Source organism: Aquarana catesbeiana, linkage group LG02 (assembly GCF_042186555.1).
Source record: "Aquarana catesbeiana isolate 2022-GZ linkage group LG02, ASM4218655v1, whole genome shotgun sequence".
In the NCBI taxonomy this organism is placed as follows: Eukaryota; Metazoa; Chordata; class Amphibia; order Anura; family Ranidae; genus Aquarana; species Aquarana catesbeiana.
The window spans coordinates 245,247,809-245,272,125 of NC_133325.1; the positions used below are offsets into that span (position 1 = coordinate 245,247,809).

At 39.4% G+C, this 24,317-nt stretch overlaps 1 protein-coding gene across 1 annotated transcript in view; it reads right to left on the reverse strand.

Moving 5' to 3' along the window:
• Window positions 1–10,971: 10,971 nt before the first annotated feature.
• RBM26 (RNA binding motif protein 26) overlaps window positions 10,972–24,317 on the reverse strand; it is a gene marked incomplete in the record, with an annotated part of 41,233 nt that continues 27,887 nt past the window's right edge. The window contains 3 exon segments of the mRNA XM_073614356.1: window positions 10,972–13,093; window positions 14,222–14,281; window positions 15,342–16,301. Coding sequence (XP_073470457.1) covers window positions 16,212–16,301 — 90 coding nt within the window.

Consider the following 24,317-nt stretch of genomic DNA (forward strand, 5'->3'; position numbering starts at 1 on the left):
CTTCTAGCCACTCTGCCATAAAGCCCAACTCTATGGAGCATACGGCTTATTGTCGTCCTATGTACAGATACTCCAGTCTCTGCTGTGGAACTCTGCAGCTCCTCCAGGGTTACCTTAGGTCTCTGTGCTGCCTCTCTGATTAATGCCCTCCTTGCCTGGTCCGTGAGTTTTGGTGTGTCTCTTGGCAGGTTTGCTGTTGTGCCATGTTCTTTCAATTTGATTATGATAGATTTGATGGTGCTCCTAGGGATCATCAAAGATTTGGATATTTTTTTTATACCCTATAGTTTTATTACTATCATTGCTGTCATATTGTATAGAGCCATATTAAGTTTGGGAAAAAAATAAATAAAAATTCACCTTTCCGTTAGATGTAGGTTTAAATACTACTTCTTTGCTCTTTGATATCGTACAGAGCATAATTGGCATTGAAATTCTTTATGCCGTACTAGGTGTGGGCACTTGCCCTTTTGGTGTTCTGTTTCAAATCGCTATTCGAGGCTCAGAACAAGGTCTGGTTGTTTTTCAGAGATGTGTATATTGCGGTGAGTCAACACACCGCCCGTGCCCCTGGACGATGTCATTTTGTGACGAAACACGTAGGGAGAGCGATGTGCTAAGGTCCCAGGGAGATGGGCTGCCGGTTTAAGCTGGTTGGCTTGTTTTTTTATGGCCGTAACTACTTGCTATATTGTAAGTGTACTACAACCATTTTACAATAAATGCCACAAAGATTTTATGCTATGGAGGCTTTTATTTCACTTTGGGGTCCCTATATGATCGTGCCGGTGGAAGTTCGTGAAGTACGATTTCACCTTGATCCATTGAAGGCCCTGGCTGGGTATAGAGCTGAAAGCGTGTAATCTCCCGTAATAGGAGAGTCGCTAAGCAGCCATTCTTTAAGAGGTGTCATCTTTCTGAACATCACTCATTTCTTGGTGCACTGTGATACACTGGGGGTTATTTACTAAAGGAAAATACACTTTGCACTGCAAGTGCACGGAACGTGCACTTGGAAGTAAAGTCGCTGTAGATCTGAGGGGGACATGCAAGGAAAATAAAAAAACAGCATTTTAGCTTGCACATGATTGGATGATAAAATCATCAGAGCTTCTACTCATTTCAGATCTACCCCTTAGATTTAGAGTGACTGCACTTCCAAGTGCACTTGCCTTTCGTAAATGAGTCCTGATTAGAATTAGCCTGCCTATGTAACGCCCCTTGTTACCATAAACGTACAATTGTAATATGTGATTCCTACGTAATCATGTGCATAAAAACCTAAAAACCTTCAATTGCGTCATAATAAAGCAGAACAGTTATTTGGAAAGATGCTGAGTGTATCTTTTGTGTCTGTTCCCTACTGCAGTAGTTATTATTAATTTGGAACCACTAATCAATATGAGGATAGGAGTTGCCTATCATCAATTTAACCGAGTCAGCATGGCAAGCTTTGCCTTAGGAGGGGATTCCAGGTGACCCTGAGTATCCGAAACAAGGAGCTTGAGACGATCCAGGGATTTCTGATAATCAGCCGGCTGAGGTAAGCCTTTTGCTTACATTTGAGTTATCAGACTTCCTTGATCGGTAAGGCATTTTCGGGACAAAGGGTACCTATTTTACTCCCCTTAATCGAACTGTATTGATTGGTGGTTATATGTTATGTTGTCCCTGTCTATTGTCCATCGGAGTGTTATAGATAAGAAAGGGAAGAATAGTGCTGTTCACAGATATATGTAGTAAATCTGCTAAAGTAGTTTAGAGGCAAGAGGGTATATGCACACGTAGAGAAGAGAGAAGACTGGCCAGTCATTATGGGCATTGAATTAAGTAAGGGAATGAAGGGTAAGAGACCCTCAAAAATGCCCAGCGCAAGAGGAGCGCTATGTATGAACCAAAGGTGCGGTTCCGCCTATACTGAGCCCCTAGATTAATGGTTAAAGTGGACAGGGATCCACAATGGGTAACTGGGTTACCAAAGGCCATAGGCACTAAGAATCATGCAGAGTAAACAGCTGGAGAAACAGCTATCTATGTGAGCAGAATGGATCAAGGGTGACATTAACACTAGACTGAAAGGGACATTTTCATGTTAAGTTGTGGGATGAATTTGGGGTCAGGCACTACAACTAGTAAAAGTCAGAAACAGAGAAATGAGAGGTAAAACAGATTACTTTATATGTTGTCAGAGAGGGAAGATGGGATGAGCACTCTGGCTGCCCATCTGATCATAGAAGCTAGATATAAAAGATATCTGAACAAAATAAGGAAAGCAGAATTTAGGCAGGGAAATATTAATGAGAGTTAAAAGAAAGTGAGAGAATGATATGCATGTGTTGTGTACAAATGGGAAAATGTAAGCAATTTTAGAGAGATAGTGGTGTATGTGTGTGCGAATGCTGGGACCTTTAGTTTTATTGCTTGTGTGTCCTGTACGTAGATGTGACCCCCTCCTTTGTGCTCTCCTGAAAGAATGTCCCTGAGAGGTCAGTGATAAGCTGGAAGGACACCATGCCAATTCCAGTTTTTTAGACAAAACATGTGCTGGGTTAACGAATCTAATGGTAAACAATGTGATCACAATTATTTTTTGAATCTGTTTTCCAAACATGGTAAAATGAAGGTTACATTTAACCGTGTATTACACAAATTGAATATCCTTTGATAGTGGAAACACTGCATTTAAAAAAGGGAAATTAAGTAAAATTAAGTAATAATGAGTATTCATTTCTAACATGAGTTTAACAATGTTATTAATATAGATATATTGAAACTGGTTTAGACAACCTTTGGTTGGAAATGAAATCCACGTTATTGGGGAAATTTGTAATGAATGGGATTAGTTTAGATTAAGATAACAATTTTGTAATTTTACATTTATACAATAAGCCCTTATTGAGAGAAAAAATGATTAAGATGAGGTTGTTATTTGGAATAAAGCTGCCATAATATTTAACAAAGCCAAGATGGATGGGATACATAAGAAGTTTTTCTACAAAAATGAAATTTCAAGGTTCTTGATAATAACTTGATGTCAGTCCATGATGTGAGAGTTATAATAAATCAAATTTAAATATAACAGACCCATCACATCAAGTCCACACACCCTGTTAGGATAGATGCCACCTGCAGCCAGTTGTTTTATAGTTTTTGATGCTTTCTGGTCCATCATACAGATTCTTGGTCCTTTTGTTTTTATTTATTTTTATTTTTGAAATCCAAAGCAGAATGTGTGGATTGTGAAATGATGTGCCCCTTTTTCTTGTAAGTACAGTGGTATAAGCAGAAGAATATTTTGAATTTATGGGCATCTCTGCATGACCGCAGGGTATTGTTATCATTTATTATAATATTGCCAGGAAAAAGTTGTCTTTTGAAACCTGAAATTGGAGTTCTTACACAAATAGCATGATAGAAAACAAGCCATTGTAATATATTTATGCAAGCTGGACCCAGTAATAAATGGTTCACCCCGATATATCAGAGCTGTAGCTTTTATGCAAAGGTGCTATTAGACAAAGTTAGATATTGTTTTGGTCAAACATTTAATTTTTAATGGTCCAACATTCTGCGCAGCAAATATACAGCTAACTAAATGTTTGTCTAATGAAAGGTTTAAAATATGAGTTTGTTTATGTACAAATCTAACAATGAAAAATGCGTACATTTGAATCCAGACACCTTATTGCCTCTATTGGAGGAGGCTGGAGACAAAGGAAGACACATGTGTTAAATTGATGGTGTAGGAATCAGCTGCTGTGAGCCCAGTGCAGGACACACTCCCTGAAGACCCAGATATTTCATTTTTTGTAGATTTGAGTATGCAGTTTATCCCCCAGAAGGATACTCTGTATTCAAAGTCATTGGATCCTTTTTCCCCAGCTCCATAAACAGAGCTCCATGTTTTAGCAAAGTCTGTGAGCTATAAAAAGAATGTAAATTTATATAGATAGTCGAGATATAGAGAGATTTTGGTTCCATTTGAAGGGCCAGAAGTTTGTTTTTACTTCAGCAGGTAAACCAATAAAGCATGCCAAGTTAATTTGATTGGCTGTTTTCAGTCTTCCAGGTTCTTGCTGAGGTAGCCATATTAACTTTCACACATGGAAGCAGACCAGGTGACTAAGGATGCTGCATTACAGCCCCGGACACTTGATGGGTCTGTGCAACTCTCAGATTCCACCCTAGTTCTGGCCCAGTATAGCTGGGATTAATGATTCAACTTTAAGGACCCCAGAACGAGAACAAGTGGTCCACAGGGGGCAACTTCTTATGAAACAGGACTTTGGAAAAGGTGATCATTTATGTCTGCCAGCCACTCTTTTCCCTTCAGCTTGACACATGGACAGTGTCATCAGTCACAAGCAGTTATGGCTGCCTTAGTAAATGAGCATGGGATAGAGCCAGGGTTCTCCACAGTTGTTTTTATAACATACCACTTCTTGTTTTACCTGTTACCAAAGGTGTTACCAAAAGCTGAACATCCCTTCCAGAGATCACAAAAAAAGATATATCCAGATGCCCAAGTCAGGATCTTACAAGTATGCATTTTGTCTGTATGGACATGTTTTTTGGATGTCCAGTGGCAAATGCTACTGCAAAGGCCACAGTAAAAAGTGTTATCAGAAGTAGTTTGTAAGTAGAGTGCAGAGAGTACAGAGAGTAACAGAGGAAATCACTTTTTATAGGAGAGTCCTTACTAGAAGTTTTGAGGTTTTATTTTTACACCCCCTACTGTCTACAATGTAGTGGACAAAGTAGAGTGAGAAACTAGAAAACTTTTGCCTGAATGTTTTCTTATATTTTATGAAGCCTCTAAGGGGATGTTGGACTCTCTCCCTATGGGATTTGGTTTGGGAGTGTGTTACTCACTTGCTTATATTTTGTCTCAGCAGCTGAAGTCTTCCATTCGGATCTCACAGAGAACGTTGCTGATCTTTTAAGGTTTTTGACAAATTAATTTATGTGTTTTCTCCCCAATTCCAGATCCTAAAAGTTTGGAAGGATCTAAAACTAAAGCCAGGTGACTTGTGGATTGTTAAGAGACATTTATATATAAGGAAATGTTTGGAGACTCAATACAGCATCTATTTCACGTACAGTTTTTGCAAAACTTGAAGGAAAAGTCACCTGGATCCACACCAGACACTGCAAAAATGACTAAATTAAAGAAATCTCTGTGTTTGATTTGTTTCCCTCTTGTGATCACAGTCTAGGGTACTTTATGATTCAATTACTTTAATTGTAAGGGATATATATATTTGAAAAGTAGTTTAGCCATGTTGAAGTCATATTTGTCTTTTGTACGTCTTCCATTTTATGTAGAATTGTCTGTGTTTACATATGCTGATAAGTCAGCATACCAACAATTAAGCTTAAAGGCCATTCTGGCCACAGGAGTGTACAGCCAGTACTCTGTAAATATGTCTTTTCAATCATTTGTTTTTCACAATGAAAAGTCAGTTTGTAATGAAAAAGTTGCTCAGCTATTATTTTCTCCACAATGGAGTTTTTTTTGCCACTTTGGCCAGGACTACCTCCACCTAAGCTTGTGGAGGTTCCAGGTTAAAGGTGATAGCAGGTATAGATAGTGATCAAAAGAGGGGAGACTGTAATGGAAATTTGTAAGTTCTGTATATAATTGTATTGTATTTTGTATGTATTGCACACTGCCCTCACTGTGCACATGGCACTAATAATGTTTTCAGTACATGTTTACATTTTTTTGAGTCCTGATTAGAATTAGCCTGCCTATGTAACGCCCCTTGTTACCATAAACATACAATTGTAATATTAATGTGATACCTACGTAATCATGTGCATAAAAACCTTCAATTGCATCATAATAAAGCAGAACAGTTATTTGGAAAGATGCCGAGTGTATCTTTTGTGTCTGTTCCCTACTGCAGTAGTTATTATTTGGAACCACTAATCAATATGAGGATAGGAGTTGCCTATCATCAATTTAACTGAGTCAAAACGTTTCCAGAAGCGCACTTGTGAGGTCAGGCACTGATGTTGACAAGAAGGCCTGGCTCGCAGGCTCCGCTCTAATTCATCCCAAAGGTCTTCTATCGGGTTGAGATCAGAACTATGTATAGGCCAGTCAAGTTCCTCCATCCCAAACTCTTTCATCCATGTCTTTATGGACCTTGTTCGTGTGCTGGTGCCAGTCATGTTGGCACAGAAAGGGGCCATCCCCAAATTGTTCCCACAAAGTTGGGAACATGAAATTGTTCAAAATGTCTTGGTATGTTGATGCTTTAAGAGTTCCCTTCACTGGAACTAAGGGGCTAAGCCCAACCTCTGAAAAACAATCCCACACCATAACCCCTCCACCAAATGATTTGGACCAGTGCACAAACCAAGATCCATAAAGACATGGATGAGCGAGTTTGGGGTTTTACAGGCAGCATAACATTCTCCACAGCTTCTCTAGACCCTTTCACGTCTGTCACGTGCTCAGGGTCAACCTGCTCTCATCTGTGAAAAGCACAAGGTGCCAGTGGCAGACCTGAGCTCCACAGTGCCAGGCAGTGAGCACAGGGCCCACTAGAGGACGTGGGGCCCTCAGGCCACCCTCATGAAGTCTGTTTCTGATTGTTTGGTCAGACATTCACACCAGTGGCCTGCTGGAGGTCATTTGGTAGGGCTCTGGCAATGCTCATCCTGTTCCTCCTTGCACAGAGTAGTACTGTAGATACTGGTCCTGCAGATGGATTAAGGACCGTCTACAGCCCTGTCCAGCTCTCCTAGAGTAACTGCCTGTCTCCTGGAATCTCCTTCATGCTCTTGAGACTGTGCTGGGAGACACAGCAAACCTTCTGGCAATGGCATGTATTGATGTACCATCCTGGAGTTATATTGCCTGTGCAACCTCTAGAGCAGGGATATGCACTTAGCGGACCTCCAGATGTTGCAGAACTACAAGTCCCATGAGACCTAGCAAGACTGACAGCCACAAGCATGACACCCAGAGACAAAGGCAATTGTAGTTTTGCAACAGCTGGAGGTCCGCTAATTGCATATCCTTGCTCTAGAGGGTCCAGGTATCGCCTCATGCTACCAGTAGTAACACTGACCCTAGCTAAATGCAATACTAGTGAAAAACAGTCAGAAAAGAGGAGTAGGAAAAAAAGTCAGTGGCCTCCACCTGTAAAACCATTTTGGAGGTCATCTCATTGTTGCCCATCTAGTGCACCTGTTAATTTAATTAACACCAAAGCAGCTGAAACTGATCCACAACCCCCTCTACTAAACTGACCAGATCAAGATCCCAGGAGTTTAATTGACTTGATGCTGTACTCAGATTTAAAAGCGTTCCTTTCATTTTTTTGAGCAGTGTATTTCTGTCCATTTATTCCTCAGATTTACAAAGCCTTTTTTGTCCTTGGTCATTTGGGTAAAGGTCCAAGAATCTGATGGACACACCTGTGTCCAAAACATGCAAAGTTCTGGGCTTTAATGCAACACAACGTGAATAAGTATGTTTAATATGAATTAACTGTATATTTCTTACCATTAACATGGCCTGTAAATGTTTAGACATTCTTGTGTTTATTTCTGTTTGTATTAGTATGACACAAAAAAGTGTAGAAACAAAAAGCCAAATCTGATACATTCTACGCCAAAAATGGACTTGACAAAATTTGCATTTTCAATCTAATATTTGGTAGCACACCACTTGAAAAAAAAATAACTGAAATCAATGAGTTTCTTACACCTCTTTACTAGAATTGTGGACCACTCTTCTTTTGCCAATTGCTCAAGATCTCTCAGATTGGAAGAATTCCTTTACCCAACCGCTGTTTTGAGATCTCTACACAGGTGTTCTATGGGATTTAGATCTGGACTTATCACTGGCCAGTTCAATATTCTCCAGCACTTTGTCTTAAACCATTTATGGGTGCTTTTTGACACGCTTCCCTGAAGACGTTCACTACGAAACGTACGTCGGAGCGGTACGTGGTCACATGTCCTATCACCCAACAACATCCGGATCCTTTGGCTGCCCCCCTGTGTAAGCTGGAACGCACGCCAGCGTGGAGGAGACATGAAAGGCTTTTTCTGACTGTGAAGTCACCCTGACATGCAAGCAGCCCCAGTGCCGGGTAGGCACCCACCAATGTAAGTGGCCATTTGGCTTTTTAATTTGTTTACTTTTTTAATAAATGGTTTTACGCTATGGAGACTGTTTTTGTTTCCTATGTATCCTTATCCTATCTTGAATAAGCTTGACGGGAACGATCCATGCCTATAATACCAACCACAGTCCGGCCATCCATGTGAGCAGGCACAACCCTGCACAAGCGCTAGTGACTCTCTTTTTAACTAAAGGAGTCATTGGTATCTGGTAAGCAGATATCTACTACTTCGAGGTGTTTTCCTTTTTCTTATTTTCCTTTGGTGATGGAAAACCTTTCGTTTACAGCAACAAGATTGGGATATTATTGAAAGATATCATTTCAACCACTTCAAAACACTTTTTTATGTGGACAATCAATCACTATATATATTTTTTTCACTATTGTGGGCACTCCAATGTGTAATCTAATTATGATTTGTCATTATTATGTTTTTCATTTTTTTGGTAATGCAGGATATTTATTTATTTAAAGCACTTGAATAGTATGGTATCTAGCGCCCCCTAGCTTTCTTACATTTCCATTTTTTTTGGTAATGCAGGAGATTTATTTATTTAGAGCACTTGAATAATATGGTATCTAGCGCCCCCTATCTTCCTTACATTGCTTTTTGACATGTGCTTTGGGTCATTGTCCTGCTGTAATACCCATAACCTCTGATGGGGACCCAACTTTCTGACACTGGGCCCTACACTGCACTCCAGAATTATTTGGTAGTCTTCAGATTTCATAATGCCATGCACACGGTGAAGACATCCAGTGCATGAAGCAGCAAAGCAAACACAAATCATCAGTAAACCTCCACCATGTTTGACTGTAGGAACTGTATTCTTTCCTTTAAAGGCCGCATTTCTTTTTCTGAAAACAGGATTTTGGCTTCCTTGGGTACGTTTTGGCAAATTCTTTGGTCAATTTTTCTTTCGTCCACACAGGAACATTAATATCTCTGGAGATGGACTTGTAACCTTGAGATTGTCCATGCTTTTCCAATTTGTTTTCTCAAATCCTCAGACAATTCTTTGCCGCACTTTCTCTTCTCCATGCTCCGTGTGGCACAGAGACATAACCGAAAGGTTAAGTCAACTTAAACGGTTGCTGGTGTGATTTCTATATTGTCAGCACCTGTTACTCGATACAGGTGAGCTTAATTACAGGAGCATTACAAACTTGGAATGCAATTATTTCTAACAATTTTGAGAAGGTGCCAATAATTTTGTCCAGTCCATTTAAGGAGTTCTGCGTGGCATGTGCCAGATTTGGCTTTTTGTTTCTCCACTTTTTTGTGTCATACCAACACAAACAAAAGAAAAACATGAGAATGCCTAAACATTTGTAATTGCAACAATTCTCTGGGCAAAGTAATGCATTATCTGACAGAAATGCAGGGGTGCCAATATTTTTGGCCATGACTGTATGTGTATGTTATTTGTACCTGTAGTAGGTCCCAGAATTAGTAATAGGCGTCTCCCTTTTTTTATCCTAGCTAAAAACACACCAACACCTTTCATCCTAACCCCGAGCTAGCCATTATATTTATTTATTTTTAAACAAACTATTTGTTCACAATCTCCTCCTTCATCAAGGAGAAATAAAAACAATTTTTAAGAATATAGGAGCAGATCACAGTTATTGGTCATTGTGATAGCCAACCATAGGCCATCACAGTGATCATATGATCGAGAGCTGGTACTTCCAGCTTCTGATTGATTGTAGGCGACCCAGAGCTGTCTAGTTGATATGGACATTAATCTCAGCTTATTCATCATAATGTTTAATGTATGATTTTTTTTTGGCTGGATTCACACATCTGCAGTGTGTAAAGTCACGTGAATGTGTGTTGCTTTAAAGCTGAACTCCAGGATCTAGGTAACTTTGCAAATACAGATCCCTCTTCCCAAGCGGTGTTAAACCGCTAACAGTTTAAATAATGTTGCCTTGCTTTTCTTGTAATTCAACATTTTCAGTCCCAGTGAAGTCATGAAACCCTTGGAAAAGAGTACTCCTTCCTGGCGATGTAAGGAAGACCTTCTCTCTTGCTGCACTTCACAACTGAGCAGGGAAAAAGGACAACATTTCCCATTATGCAAGGGTAAATGCAAGAAACGAGAGGTGTGTGCAGCGAACTTGTGGAGGGGAGGCGGAGCACACAGTGGAGTTGGTGCTGAAGACTATCTCAGGCCCACCTACATAGCCAGCCACTATCCTGATACGCATAGTGAGCAACTCAGACGGGGACTCCAGAGTCCTTCCACTACAGTGAGCAGGGATGCAATTATGTCACTGCTTGCTGTAAAGAACTACAGGGGAACAGAGACAAGACAGGTGGCCAGGGGGATACACAGCATAGCTGTTAGTCTTGCAACATGGATGTTACAGGGAACGAAGCTCCAATTAAAAAAACCCGGATTTTTCAAACATGGCACATCAGGGAAAGAAAGAACAAGCATTTTATATTAAAAAGGTATGAAAGCACCAGTGCTTGCTGGTAATACCGTTTCTGCCCAGAGTTCAGCTTTAAGGCAGTCCATTCATTATGAAAAGCTGCCAACACAAAGCAACAGAGTGGAAAATGTATTCTTAATGCTGCACACCACAAAGCCATGTCTGTGTGCTGCAGCACTGGTGCATCGCTCACTCCTGTGATTCTGCGCTGCACAAAATGCATTGTGTTACCACAAAGCTCAAGTCTGAATGGTCCTTTTGAGTAATCAGTTACCACAAAAAATTAAGAAATGTAATCCAACCTAATTTCAATATCATCAATTCTGATACATCTTTGGAATTGATATTTATGCATATATCATGAAGAAAAAGAAACAAAACAATATAGATAAAAATAGAACCTTTATTGTTTAGTTAGGGAAAAAAGGTTAAATATGCAACAAATAAAATGTTTTAATAGTAACACATCCAGTTGCATGGAAAACCTTTGCTTTAGCACCAAAATTGTTTCCTTAAAATGTTCAGCCCATTCAATTGCAAATATGACTGGATTAAACGGTATATGTATGACTTTTAAGTTGAGGATGAAAACATTTTTTGAACAATCATGTACATAATGATGCATTTCAACAAGGCCCTCCAATTAGAAGTTCACTTTTTTAATTGAATATGAAGACTTTGAAAATCCCTAATGAAAGTTACAAAAAAAATTGCCAGAAAAAAAGTATGTATATACAAAACGTATTCAAAACCACAATACAGGAAAAATTCGGACAAATACTATACTAGGTTTGGTTCTTAAATATTGTTCTGATCTATTCTGATGAAACCAAAAGCATTAGGATTTTTTAAAACAAAAATAAAAATTTATAGAAAAACTATACATGTCTATTGTATTCTTAAAACAATTCAGTGCTAATATTAGTTGCAATGAAAATAAATTACTCTGTGCCATTTTCTCCATTTCTACAGCAGCATTTTTTTTCACCTTCACATTCCAGAAAGCATCAGAAGCTTATATGAATCAATGTGTTTTTTGGTCAAAGTATTTAAAATACTCACCAAATAACCACTTTCCAAAAAGTATGGATCTGAGCTTGTATTTTGCTAGATGCTAGCATTTAAATAATTTAGTTTACATGTACAGCAAGTCCCCTACATACAAACCTCCAAGCTGCGAACTTTCAAAAGATTCAATCGTGCGTTCTCATTTACAATCACATAAGTTAGTTCATGTGTCTGGCATACATTGTCACCTGCGCGCATCCTTTATAAGTGGTTGTGCTTTTGTGTACTTCACTGTACAGTATAATTATTTGCATGAAAAGTACTGCATTTTAAACCTACTACAGTATACTACTTTATAGCCAGTTGTGTTAGTTGGGTACCTTGGCTAACATTGTTGCACTTACAAATTGGACTTATGAACACACTCTCGGAACGAAACTCATTTGCATGTAGGGGACTTGCTGTATAGCTTATGGACCTAAAAACAATTATAAGTGCATTAACCTTTAAAGAGGTGCATAACCTTAAAATATGGTGTGTGTGTGTGTCTGTGTGTATCCAGGGAAAGGGAATCTATACACCAGATACTCCCTATATAATGTCTCTGAATAGTTTAGGTACATTCTTGAACCTGTTCAGGTCAACATGACATCACACCAATACCCAACTGATATCAAACTGCTAAGCTTTCTCTCTCAAACTACTGTATTAAGGAAATTATACCTCAGGCTGGGCTCTGGAATGGAACAAGAGTTTACTCAAGTCCATTAACTCAGAAACAAGTCGTGAGCTCAAAAAGTCTAATCTTCAAGAAACCAGGACAAATCCTAGAAAATGTTTAGTTGTTAATAAATCACACTGGACAAATATATATGATGAAAATTGCTATCTTAATTTTTTTTTTTGTACAATTAATGATTGCTAGATTCATATCAATTCCATTCTAATCAGCTAGAATATCACCGATTTACTGTAGATGAACTCACCTACAATAGTAGCCAAACATCTTTCTAAAGAGTCCACTTTAGCCACTGCAGGCCATTTTTGAAGGGTTTTTTCTTCTTACTATATTCAGGGTATTAAGCCCATCATACTGGACTCCATACTGGAAAAATTTTGCCGACGCTATTGTAAAATTAACATTATTCTACTTGGGGAACTTTAGCGAAGGCTACAATGTAATTATGGATGCGCAACAAATATATTCTGTCAATATAAAAAGTTTCTTTTCTAATGCATAAATCTGAAAAAAATGGGGTATAAACAGCAAATGTTTCTAAAGTTAAAGGTCTGGTTGTGTTTTAATTAAAAAAAAAAAAAAAAAAAGCTAATTTAATGTACCACTTTTCTAAAAGCACACTGATCAACTTTTACTACAACCTGACAATACTAATTTTTTTGTCTACCAGGTAGTACTAGTTTTAAAATAAAGCACTTTGATGTATAAAAAGTATAGGTATAATTTCCAGATGAGTTCACAAAAACCATCCACAGCCAACCTGCAAGTTTAAAAGAAAAATAGAGTTATTTTAATTGACCACCTTTTTTCATAAGTACTATATCAGGAAAACTATAACCCACATCAGCCTCTCTCAACCTTTTTTTATTCCAGAGACATCCTTGAAATAATTTTCAGATGTCATGGAACGAATGTTACTCTTACAGATGGCTAAAAAGATCACAGGCTCTTCCTAATGGCATAAACTATGACGAATAGTTAAAAAAAAAAAAAAAAAAAAAATCAAACATTAGTGAGAGTGGGTTGCTGAAATTAGTAAGCCAATTAAAAAAAACAAAAAAACAAAAAAAACACAAGTAAATCCACAAAATAAAAAAAACAACCTTGATTGTCTCAAATAAAAGCAAGCTCAAGATTTCAAGTAGCATACTTGTCTGGATTCCTGAATTGTTTGATTCCCAAGGTTCTCAATTGGCAATTCTCCTAAAACAACCATGTTTGATTAAAATGTGTGATTCCTGTACTATAATTTTTGCCTATCAGAAGACCATTATTTATTACTTTTAGGGCGAATATATTAAAATGCGTTAACATGTAGGCCTGTTAATTTTTTTTTTGTAGATATGATTGCAAAATAGTCCCGTATGATGTAAATAATCATAACATTTCATATTAAGTATTACAAACCTTGTATAGTAGTTATACTGAACATGTACATATTTTTGCACATTACATATGCAGGGGCTCTGCTTCCTGCTTTGTAATCAATGCACTGGTTGTGCTTTATTGTTCCTTTTCACCAAGTATATGAGCTGGCCAACTTATTGAAAACAAAACCATATCCACTCTAAAAGATATCTGAAAAACTTAGACAAGTAACTTAAAAAATATGCAGATGAAATTGCTAGATTCTTCTACATTAAAACTAATCAAGAAATATATGGACTGACAGCAGACCCCAAGGAACAGTAAATACACATCCATAATTTGAAGCTGCATAAATGTTAGTGGAATTCAAAGCACAAACCTTTTTTTTTGTGTGTGTATGTATTGTAATGTATTATGCAGTATTACATTTCAACATATATTCAACCTCGCACACCCCACCCCACACGTTTGCACCATATAAAAAAAAAAAAAAAAAAAGTAAAATCCAGAACTCCATTACCTTTGTCAAGTAGCTCTTGAACACCATGTCAGATAACATGACGGTCTTAAGGCACAAGATCTTTAAAACAGAAGAAAAATAAATATTTTAGCGGTTTGTGAAGGAAAAAAAAAAAAAAAAAAAACACAAAACAAACTCCATATAAAAAAAGATAAAGATCCCAATTAGGACCGAATATTAGTTAAATATAGCAAAACTGCAAAACTAACATTTTTCAAAAATTTAAAAACACAAAATGTCAACTATATATTTTTTTCATTTTATCCCTATATAGCAATACATTTATTGGAGGTATCCTAAGTATCATTTTGTTGACAGTATAAAATGTGTTTTCTAAAACTTTTAATGCAGAGTGCTACATTGTGTAGAATGTATTGGGATTTCTAATAAGCCCAAAAATAGATCCTTGAATAAAGCCAAAATTGGGACTTAAGACAAATTATAACCTTCACAAAATTCAGTCTTAAAGTGGTTCTAAATGGTTGAAGGTTTTTTTACCTTCAGTATGCAAATCCCCTCACAACCCCCCCAATACTTACCTGATCCAGCGATGTGCACCATAGTGACTGGGCCTTTGCCTCCTCATTGGCAGCAGTGGAAGCAATTGCTCTAGCTGCTGTCAATCACAGCTAGTGAGGAGGGAGTGGGGGCGGGGCTGAGCCCCGTTCTGTGTGTCTTATGGACACATACAGTGTGGCTCAGGAGCAAGAATGCACGAGTGCCTTGCTATGGGGGCACTCATAACTATTGCACAGAGCAGGTAAGTATAAGACGTGTGTTATTTGAAATATATATATATATTTTTTTTAAACCAAGCTTTACTATCACTTTAAGCAGATTTTCCAGAAACACTGTCAACATTTGAAAGGCTTCCCTCTTGGTAGTGGGGTGTGCACTTTAAAGCACACTACTTTTTCCATTAAATGGCGTTATATGTGGGATTAATGTGGGAATAATTTACTTAGAAAATAAAATTTAAGCGCATATTTTGATTTGGGTTTTGGTGGTTCATACATTGCTGGAAGCCATATGTGCGCATCTAGGCAATTTAACAGTGGTGCAACAAAAACCTTCATATACTTGTCAAGGAAAAAAAAAACAAAACACACACTTTACTTACCAAACTCAGTTTAAGCCTGCAGGGTAGGAAACTTCAGCGTCCACCAACGCCAGCATGTACGCAAATAAGAGCTTTTTTTGAAATCACCATTTGAAAACAATGCACTTTTCATACAACAGGATTTTGTACTTGTTATGGTAAAGTTTTAATTTGACATAACAGCAAGATATTTACAAGTATTGGGATGAGACAACCACTGGAACGGTTAGATCTTTTTTTTTTTCTTTTCCGATTTTTCTTTTCTTTTTCTTTTCTTTTTTTTTAACTGTTTCTTTTTTTTCCTTTTTTGGTTTATTTGCCAACAAATCTACATTGCCATTCTTTTTTTTTTTTTTTTTTTTGACCATTCCATTTAATTCTTTTTCAACATACTAAAGTTGCAAAGACATATGCACAGCAATTGTACAATGTTATTAAAACCCATACGTAAAATACGTACACAAAATAAAGTGAACAGAAAGGCTACTACATAGTAAAGCCTATGTATAACACTATGTATTATGTTTATATAACAACTGAGATTTTCGTTTAGTATTTATCTAGACTTCTCAAACTTCCACAGAGTTTAAAGCAAATTGTGTTACTGTGGATATTTTCAACTTGCACTTGACAAGTTTTTTTTTAAATTAAAACTTAAACCAAAATTGTACAGCCAGCAAAAGTATGCTAATAAATGTTGCATTTGTGTATTATAATGCATTAAACCATTAACTGAAATGTGACAACAGAAGGCTTTCAAGTCTTAGACGAGCTTTCTAAACCAAGTGTCCGCTATATATGTTCATAGACATGCTGAAAACGTCCTATGGAAAAGCGCATTAGGTGATCTCGATGTCAGAATGTTTACAGCTGAGCGATAGGTGAACTCCTTTATCTTCTCCAAGATCTAGGTTCATTATCATCCTCCTCTTCATCATCATCCTGCAGTAAAGAGTCATCCACAACAGAATCTTCCTGAAACTGAGAAAATGCAAAATTATGAAAAACAAGAAACTGTGTAGCAAACAAAATGTAATGCCTAAATCGAGGTTTTCTGCCACTTGAAATAGTTTTGTTTTTGCCAAGCTGGCCCAAACTATTTCCTTTACTAAGTGATGTGGCTGCCATGAGCGCTGCATTGTACTACAGTATCATCAGCTATATAAAATATGCAGCACTGTGTTGTGGCATCATCTGAGGAAACCTTGTGTCTACTGCTGGAACAAAATGGAGTCAGGCTGAGTGCTTCTCGGCCATTCAGAGGAAGCCTGGTATTTTTACCACTGAATACTTTCCGGATGCACTGTATGGATACCCATTAACCATTTAAGGACCGAGCCTTTATCTGAGATTTGGTGTTTGCTAGCAAAAAAAACTGTTTTTAACTTGTAAATTACTTAGAACCCCCAAACATTATACATTAATTTTTCTAACACTCTAGAGAATAAAATAGCGGTTGTTGCAATACTTTCTGTCACACCGTATTTGCGCAGCGGTCTTACAAGCGCACTTTTTTTGGAAAAAATACTTTTTTTTTTTTTAATTAAAAAATAAAACAGTAAAGTTAGCCCAATTTTTTTTTCATATTGTGAAAGATAATGTTACGCTGAGTAAATGGATACCAAACATGTCACGCTTCAAAATTGCGCCCGCTCATAGAATGGCAACAAACTTTTACCCTTAAAGATCTCCACAGGCGATGTTTAAAAAATTCTACAGGTTGCATGTTTTGAGTTACAGAGGACATCCAAGTCGAGAATTATTGCTCTCGCTCTAATGATCGTGGTGATACCTCACATGTGTGGTTTGAACACCACTTTCATTCATGGGAGCAGCACACATATACATTCGCTTCTGCATGCGAGCTCGGCGGGATGGGGCGCGTTTAAAACTTTTTTTTTTCTTATTTATTTTACCTTTTATTTTTACACTGTTTTTTAAAGAAAACATCTCTTGTAATAGAAAAACAGCATGACAGGACCTCTTAAATATGAGATCTGGTGTCAAAAATACCTCCGATCTCATATCTACACTAAAACGCAAAAAAAAAATAAAAAAATTAAATGTCATTTAAAAAAAAAAAAATATATGTCTCTTTAACCAGTTCCATATCGAGTCATAGTAATATGACGTTGGCAGGAACCCTCTCTCCCTCCGGGTGGGCGTCATAGGACGTTCTCCGCTTCTCGCCGCTGCGTGGTGATCGGGGACGAGGCATGTCCCTCAGACACAGCTCATGTCTGATCAGGGTAAAGAGCCAATAAAATTGCCTCTTTACCACATGACCAGCTGTGTCCAATCACAGCCGGTCACAAGTGTCAACAAAGCGAGTGTAACAGCTGTTGCTGGGTTCTCCTCTTCACACACCGATCCAGTGTGAGAAGGAGAAATCAGAACAGTGAGTTACAGTCTTATAGTGTTACTAATTATTACTACTGTGCCCAGATTGCCCCCCTCGAATAAAGAGTACCTGTCACCTACATCAGGAGTACCTGAGTTCCCGGAACCCCCATCAGGAGTACTTGTCACCTCCATCAGGAGTACCTGAGTACTTGTCACCTCCATCAGGAGTACCCATCACCTCGTCTGAGTACCCGGTTACCCCATCTGAGTACCTGTCCCGTGAGCCCACCAGTGCCTGACATGCAGCCGATTTCTAGCGGACGTACAGCTCATTAGTCCTCATCGTGCAGCCTTGTCATACAGCCACAATGTCCAGAAGAGTATACACCCCAGAAGAGGCATACCAAATGCTAAGCCTGACCGATGAGAGCAGTCCGTCCAAAAAGAAGACTGTCTGAACTCAAGGCAGCTAACAGCAGCGACAGATACCCCAATTTCCAATCTGCAAATACCAACGGCGCTAGACCCCAGGAGGAGGGGCCCAGTACAATCTTCCAGATGCCTTGGCCAACCCATTGTGGCTGCCTTCTAGCATAGGGTCAGCCACAATCTCCCTTTCACTGCACAGCTAGGTGTGCAGGCCAACAGCGAAGGTTTCTCTGAAATCGTTTTTTTTAATTTATTTTTCCCTGATGAGTTACTTCAAAGCATCATGGACCAAACAAATCTTTTTGCCCATCAGTATATAGAAAACCACCCCAACTCATGCTATGCCCGCCCTTTTGAATGGAGACCCCTAACAGTGGAGGAGCTTAGATTTTTAGGCCTTACGCTCAACACAGGGCTTACAAAAAAAAAAAAAAAAAATGAACTGCATGCATATTGGTCTACCAATTTTTTCAGCTGTGATGTCCAGGTCCCGCTATGACATGATCATGCAGTTCCTGCATTTCAGTGATAACTCAGAGGTTTGCCGAACTTTACATCCCTGACCAGAACATGTCTGTGGACGAATCCCTGGTCCATTTCACAGGCCGGCTGGGAATCAAGCAGTATGTCCCCAGTAAGAGGGCGAGGTACGGATTGAAACTTAAGCTCTGTGAAAGCTCCTCCGGATATGTGAATGCCTTTCATGTGCATAAAGGCAAAGACTCCCAGCTTCAGCCCCCTGAGTGTACAACGTACATGGGAATAAGCGGGAAAATTGTATAGGCGTTGGTATTCCCACTCCTCAAAAAGGGGTATCACATTTACATGGACAACTACTACACCAGTTTGCCCCCTTTTCACCACCTATACCTGAAGAAAACTTTGGCCTGTGGTACTGCAAGAAAAAACAGGAAAGGCTACCCACAGCGTCTAGTCACCACAAGGCTACAAAGGGGGGAATCGGCAAGCCTGAGGAACGGGGAAGTGTTGGCCGTGAAGTGGAGGGATAAGAAAGATGTTTACATCATGTCCACCATCCACGATGACACTTCGGTGGAGCTTCCAAGAAGACGCGGTACCGTTCAAAAGCCTTGCTGTATCAACGAATACAATAAGTTCATGGGGGGGGGGGGGGGGGGGGGTGGTTTAAAAGATCAAATGCTGCAGCCCTATCATTCAACACGAAAGTCCCTCTTCTGGTACAAAAAAGTTGCAATATACTTCTTCCATTTGGTCATTTATAATGCGTACGTCACTTATCAAAAGTCAATGGAAATACCCAACCCCTTTATCAAATTTTTTTTTTTTTTTTTATTAAAAGAACATGTTTATTGTTGAAAAAAGAACAACGTACAAGGGTATTACATAGCGTATGTCCACAAAAAGAAAAAGAAGAGAAAAAGGAGGGGGGTAGTGTACATGTGCGGTAGATGAGTATATTTATCATACATATTAATAGCATTTGTATAAAGTCAAGCATGGTTAACAAACAACACGTACTTGCAATGCCCTTCTGTACTTTTGTTCTTCATTAGCAGGGTTTCCAAGATTAAATTCCTTCTGCACTGTGGTATTTTAAGGTTATATCGGTTAAGGTGATCCTCCCTGAATCGTAGGTAGTCCCTATTCTTCTCAATTGATCAGTCCGTACAAGTATTAATGTTATCCAACCATCTATTCCATATTTTATGGTATTTGGTTGGGCAGCCCCTGTGCCTGTACATCATCTTCTTGTATGGCAGTGATGCGTTTACTTCCCTGACCCAGATCTGTAAGGTGGGGGATTCCGTTCTCATCCAGTACTTAGCGATTAGTTTTCTAGCGCTAAATAACGATTCACTAAGGAATGTGAGAAGGGATCTGTCCGTGATGGTATCCGGGAATAACCCCAGGAGGCATGGTTTGGGGTCTAATTGTACTGGTGAACCCATATGGTCATGTAGAAACTTCATAATTTGTGCCCAGTAGCTTTGTATCTCTGGGCATTGCCACAGCAAGTGGAAGAATGAGCACGGGTTGTTAGAGCATTTGGGACAGTTTGGGTTCTGATGTGTGGAAAATTTGAATATTCTAGCAGGCGTGAGGTAGGATTTGTGAATTATATACAGCTGAGTCAGGCGTTCAGATATTTTAGGTGATGTTTTCTTAACGTTTTCTAATATGTCTTCCCAGTCAGAGACATCTATAGGCCCCACATCCTCCTCCCATCTAATTCTTGCTATATCAACAATCTTTGCCACCGACCTTGTGCGTAGTGTGGTGTATAGAGTGGAGATAAGTTTTTCGGGGTTCGTACCTGTGATTATATCTACCAGTGGCAACATTTGCGGGTTAGGGAGGCCGTGTGCGAATTGAGTTTGGATCGCATGTTTTAATTGCATGTAGCTAAATTGCATGTGCGGGGGGAGGTCAAATTCCTCGCATAGTGTTTGGAAGTTTCTCACGCCAAATATGGTAATAACCTGGAATAGGTACACAATTCCTTTAGCGGCCCATCTGGCGGCCCCCGGTAGGGATGCCAATTCCTTCATCTGGGGATTGTGCCACAAGGGTGTGTGCGAGTGGAAGGGGTCCACTCCAGTTAGTCTGATCGCCTTCTGCCACACGCATCTATGTTGAGATAACAGCAAGTTACGATCCTCGTTTCTCCTTCGTCTGTTCCCGCTCCTAAATATCACTTGTAATGGGGAGTGTGTGTCGCTATGTGGTTCTTTACAGATTAGGGTCTGATATCTATCTTGATCTGTTTTGTGAATATGGTAAAGATGTGAGAGCTGTGCAGCGATATAGTACGTATAGAGATCTGGTAGTGCTGTACCTCCCGCGGAGGTTGGGTTTTTAAGCGTATTCCAAGCTAACTTGTGCCTATTGGTCCCCCATATAAAGGAATTGATAATGTTGTCTAGTGTTTTAAAGGTTCTGAGGGGAATGAGTACTGGGGAGTTCCAGAGTATATAAAGAAATTTTGGCAATAGTATCATTTTAATTCTACCCATTATTCCTAAGGGGAGTCTTGCCCATGTTTGTATACGGGATTTTAAGTGTGGGAAAAGTGGTTCAATATTATTGGTGATATATTCTAGAGGGTCTCTAGTTATCTCTACTCCTAAGTACTTAATGGAGGCTACTCTTTGCAATGGTAGTGAGGCCGCACTACGTGTTGGAGCCGACGTATCTAGGGGAAGAATTTGTGATTTGGACCAATTCATACTCAGACCTGAGTGTTTTCCGAAATCTTCTATAGTCAAGAGGGCTGCTTGGAGGGATGGGCCAGTATCTTCCAGGTAGAGGAGCATGTCGTCTGCGTATAAACTTAAAGTTTCAGTCAAAGTCCCCATTTGTAACCCCCGTATGTTCGGGTTCAGTCTAAGGGAGATAGCAAGGGGCTCCACTGCCAAGGCGTACAATAGAGGGGATAGCGGGCAACCCTGACCGGTTCCCCTTCCCAAGGGGAAAGGGTCTGACGTCCATCCATTCACTACTACTCTAGCTACTGGGGAATAATACAATAATTGTACCCATTTTATAAAGTTGGGACCAAACCCGAATCCCTTTAGGCATTCCCAGAGGTATCCCCACTCTACCGAGTCAAACGCCTTGGCGGCGTCAAGTGCCACTATTGCTCTATCTCCCATGTTCTCATGCTCCGCCTGGACATTCATATGCAGGCGTCTTAGATTCATGGCTGTGTTTTTTCCAGGCATGAATCCTGTCTGATCAGGATGAACAAGGGAGAGAATACTGTTATTGAGACGCATGGCCAGTATTTTAGCTAGTATTTTGATGTCTGCTTGAAGAAGCGAGATTGGACGGTAGGACTCAGGTAGTTGGGGGTCTTTACCCGGTTTAGGGATTACAATAATTACCGCTTGACGAAGAGTATCAGGGAGGGTCTCAGTTTCAAATATGTGGTTGTATAGTTTCAGTAATTCTGGGGTTAATATCTCTGAATATGTTGCATAGAAGTGGTAAGCCATCACCACCCGGCGCCTTGGCTGGTGCTAATGAAGCTATAGCCAAGGTGACCTCATCTATCATGAGAGGAGCTTCTAAGTCCTTCAGTTGGGATTCAGAAAGTTGTGGGAACGGGATATCTTGAAGGAATATCCTAGTTTCTTGTGCGGTGACCTCTACCTTGGAGGAGTATAGATCGGCATAATATTTCTGAAATTCTTTTGCTATTGCCGGGGGATCTGAAAGTATGTCATTGTGTGGGCCTTTAAGGGTTACCACTACCGGAGGGTTGGAGTTTGCCGGGCCATACCCCTTTATCAAATTTATTGAAAATATTGTCACTGCCCTGATCTATCAGCAAGGATCCCCCCCACAAAGCATTCGCTCCGATTGCGTCAGCAGACTGCATGAGCGCCATTTTCCTGACAATATTCCACCATCAGCAACCGGAAGACAACGCCAAAAAAAATGTTGGGTGTGCAGCAAAAGAGGAGTTAGGAAAGACACCAGTTTCCATTGTCCCCAATGTCCCTCCCAACCTGGCCTATGCATCGGAGAATGCTTCAGGTGCTATCACAGTCTCGTAAACTTTTAGCCCAAAATTTCTAATAGACTGCCATCTCCCCAGTTTCAATTTCTGTGCTGATTTCCCTGCTGTTTCAACCAACCAACCTAGTGCCTCAACTCAACTGACCTTGGCCTGTTTATCGGCTATGCCTCTGCCTGCCATCTGCATTGTTTATTCGCCATGTTTCTGCCTTTTACGCGAACTGACCATGGACTATCGACTATGCCTCTGCCTGCCGTCTGCATTGTTTATCCGCCATGTTTCTGCCTTTCAAGTGAACTGACCCTGGAATATCAACTATGCCTCTGCCTACCGTCTATTTCTGCCTTTTACCTGCACTGACCTCGGCCTGTTGACCATGTTTTTGCCTGCCCCTTGGACTGATCTTTCACCTTGCTACACAGTGGTCTCACATATGTGAGGGGCTCCAGAATAGTGTTCCGAGTTGAGAAAAACAGTTTTTGGTTTTCTCTTTGTTTTGTAATTCCCAAGCTTTTATTTTTTTCCACATTTTTCAAAAACGTCTGGAAAAAAATGAACCGTTCAAAAGACTCATTATGCCTCATAGATTATATGTTGGGGTGTTAGCTTTCCAAAATGGGGTCATTTTGTGGGCATTTCCATTGTCCTGGTGCTCCGGGGTCTTCAAAAGTGTAATAGGTGGTTGAGAAATGAGATGTGTAATTTATGCTTGTAGAACGCCTGAAGGTGCTACTTCAATGTTCGGCCTCTGTATGTGGCCAGGCTATGTAAAAGTCTCACATGTGGTATTGTCATACTCAGGAGGAGTAGCAGAATGTATTTTGGGGTGTCATTTTTGCTATGTACATGCTGTGTTAGAAATATCTTCTAAATGGCCAACTTTGTGTAAAAAAAAAAAATGCGTTTTCATTTTTTCCCCCACATTTTCCAAAAACTTCTGTAAAAAGAATGAACCATTCAAAAGACTCATTATGCCTCATAGATTATACGTTGGGGTGTTAGCTTTCCAAAATGGGGTCATTTTGTGGACATTTCCATTGTCCTGGTGCTCCAGGGCCTTCAAAAGTGTGATAGGTTGTCATCAAATGAGATGTGTAATTTCTGCTCCTAGAACTCCTGGAGGTGCTACTTGCATGTTGGGCCTCTATATGTGGCCAGGCTGTGTAAAAGTCTCACACATGTGGTATCGCTATAGTCAGGAGGAGCAGCAGAATGTATTTTGGGGTGTCATTGTAAGTATGCATGTGCTGTGTGGGTGAGAACCAACTTATGACAATTTTGTGCAAAAAAAAAAAAAAAAAAACAAATCTTAATTTTCCCAAGAATTGTGGGAAAAATTACTTAAAAAATTCTCATGCCTCTTACTAAATACCTTGGAATGTCCACTTTCCAAAAAAGGGGTCATTTGGGGGGTATTTGTACTTTCCTGGCCATCAGTACATCAGGTGTGATCAGATGTGATCAATTTTCAATGATTTGCACCATAGCTTGTAGACTCTAACTTTCACAGAGACCAAATAATATACACTAATTTGGGTTATTTTTACTAACGATATGTAGCAGTATACATTTTGGCCCAAATGTATGAAGAAAAATGATTTCTTTGCAAAATTTTAAGTTAGAAACTAAAACAAAAGTGTTCTTTTTTTGCTTATATTACAAAAAATAAAAAACCCAGCGGTGATTAAGTACCATCAGAAGAAAGCTCTGTTTGTGAGAAA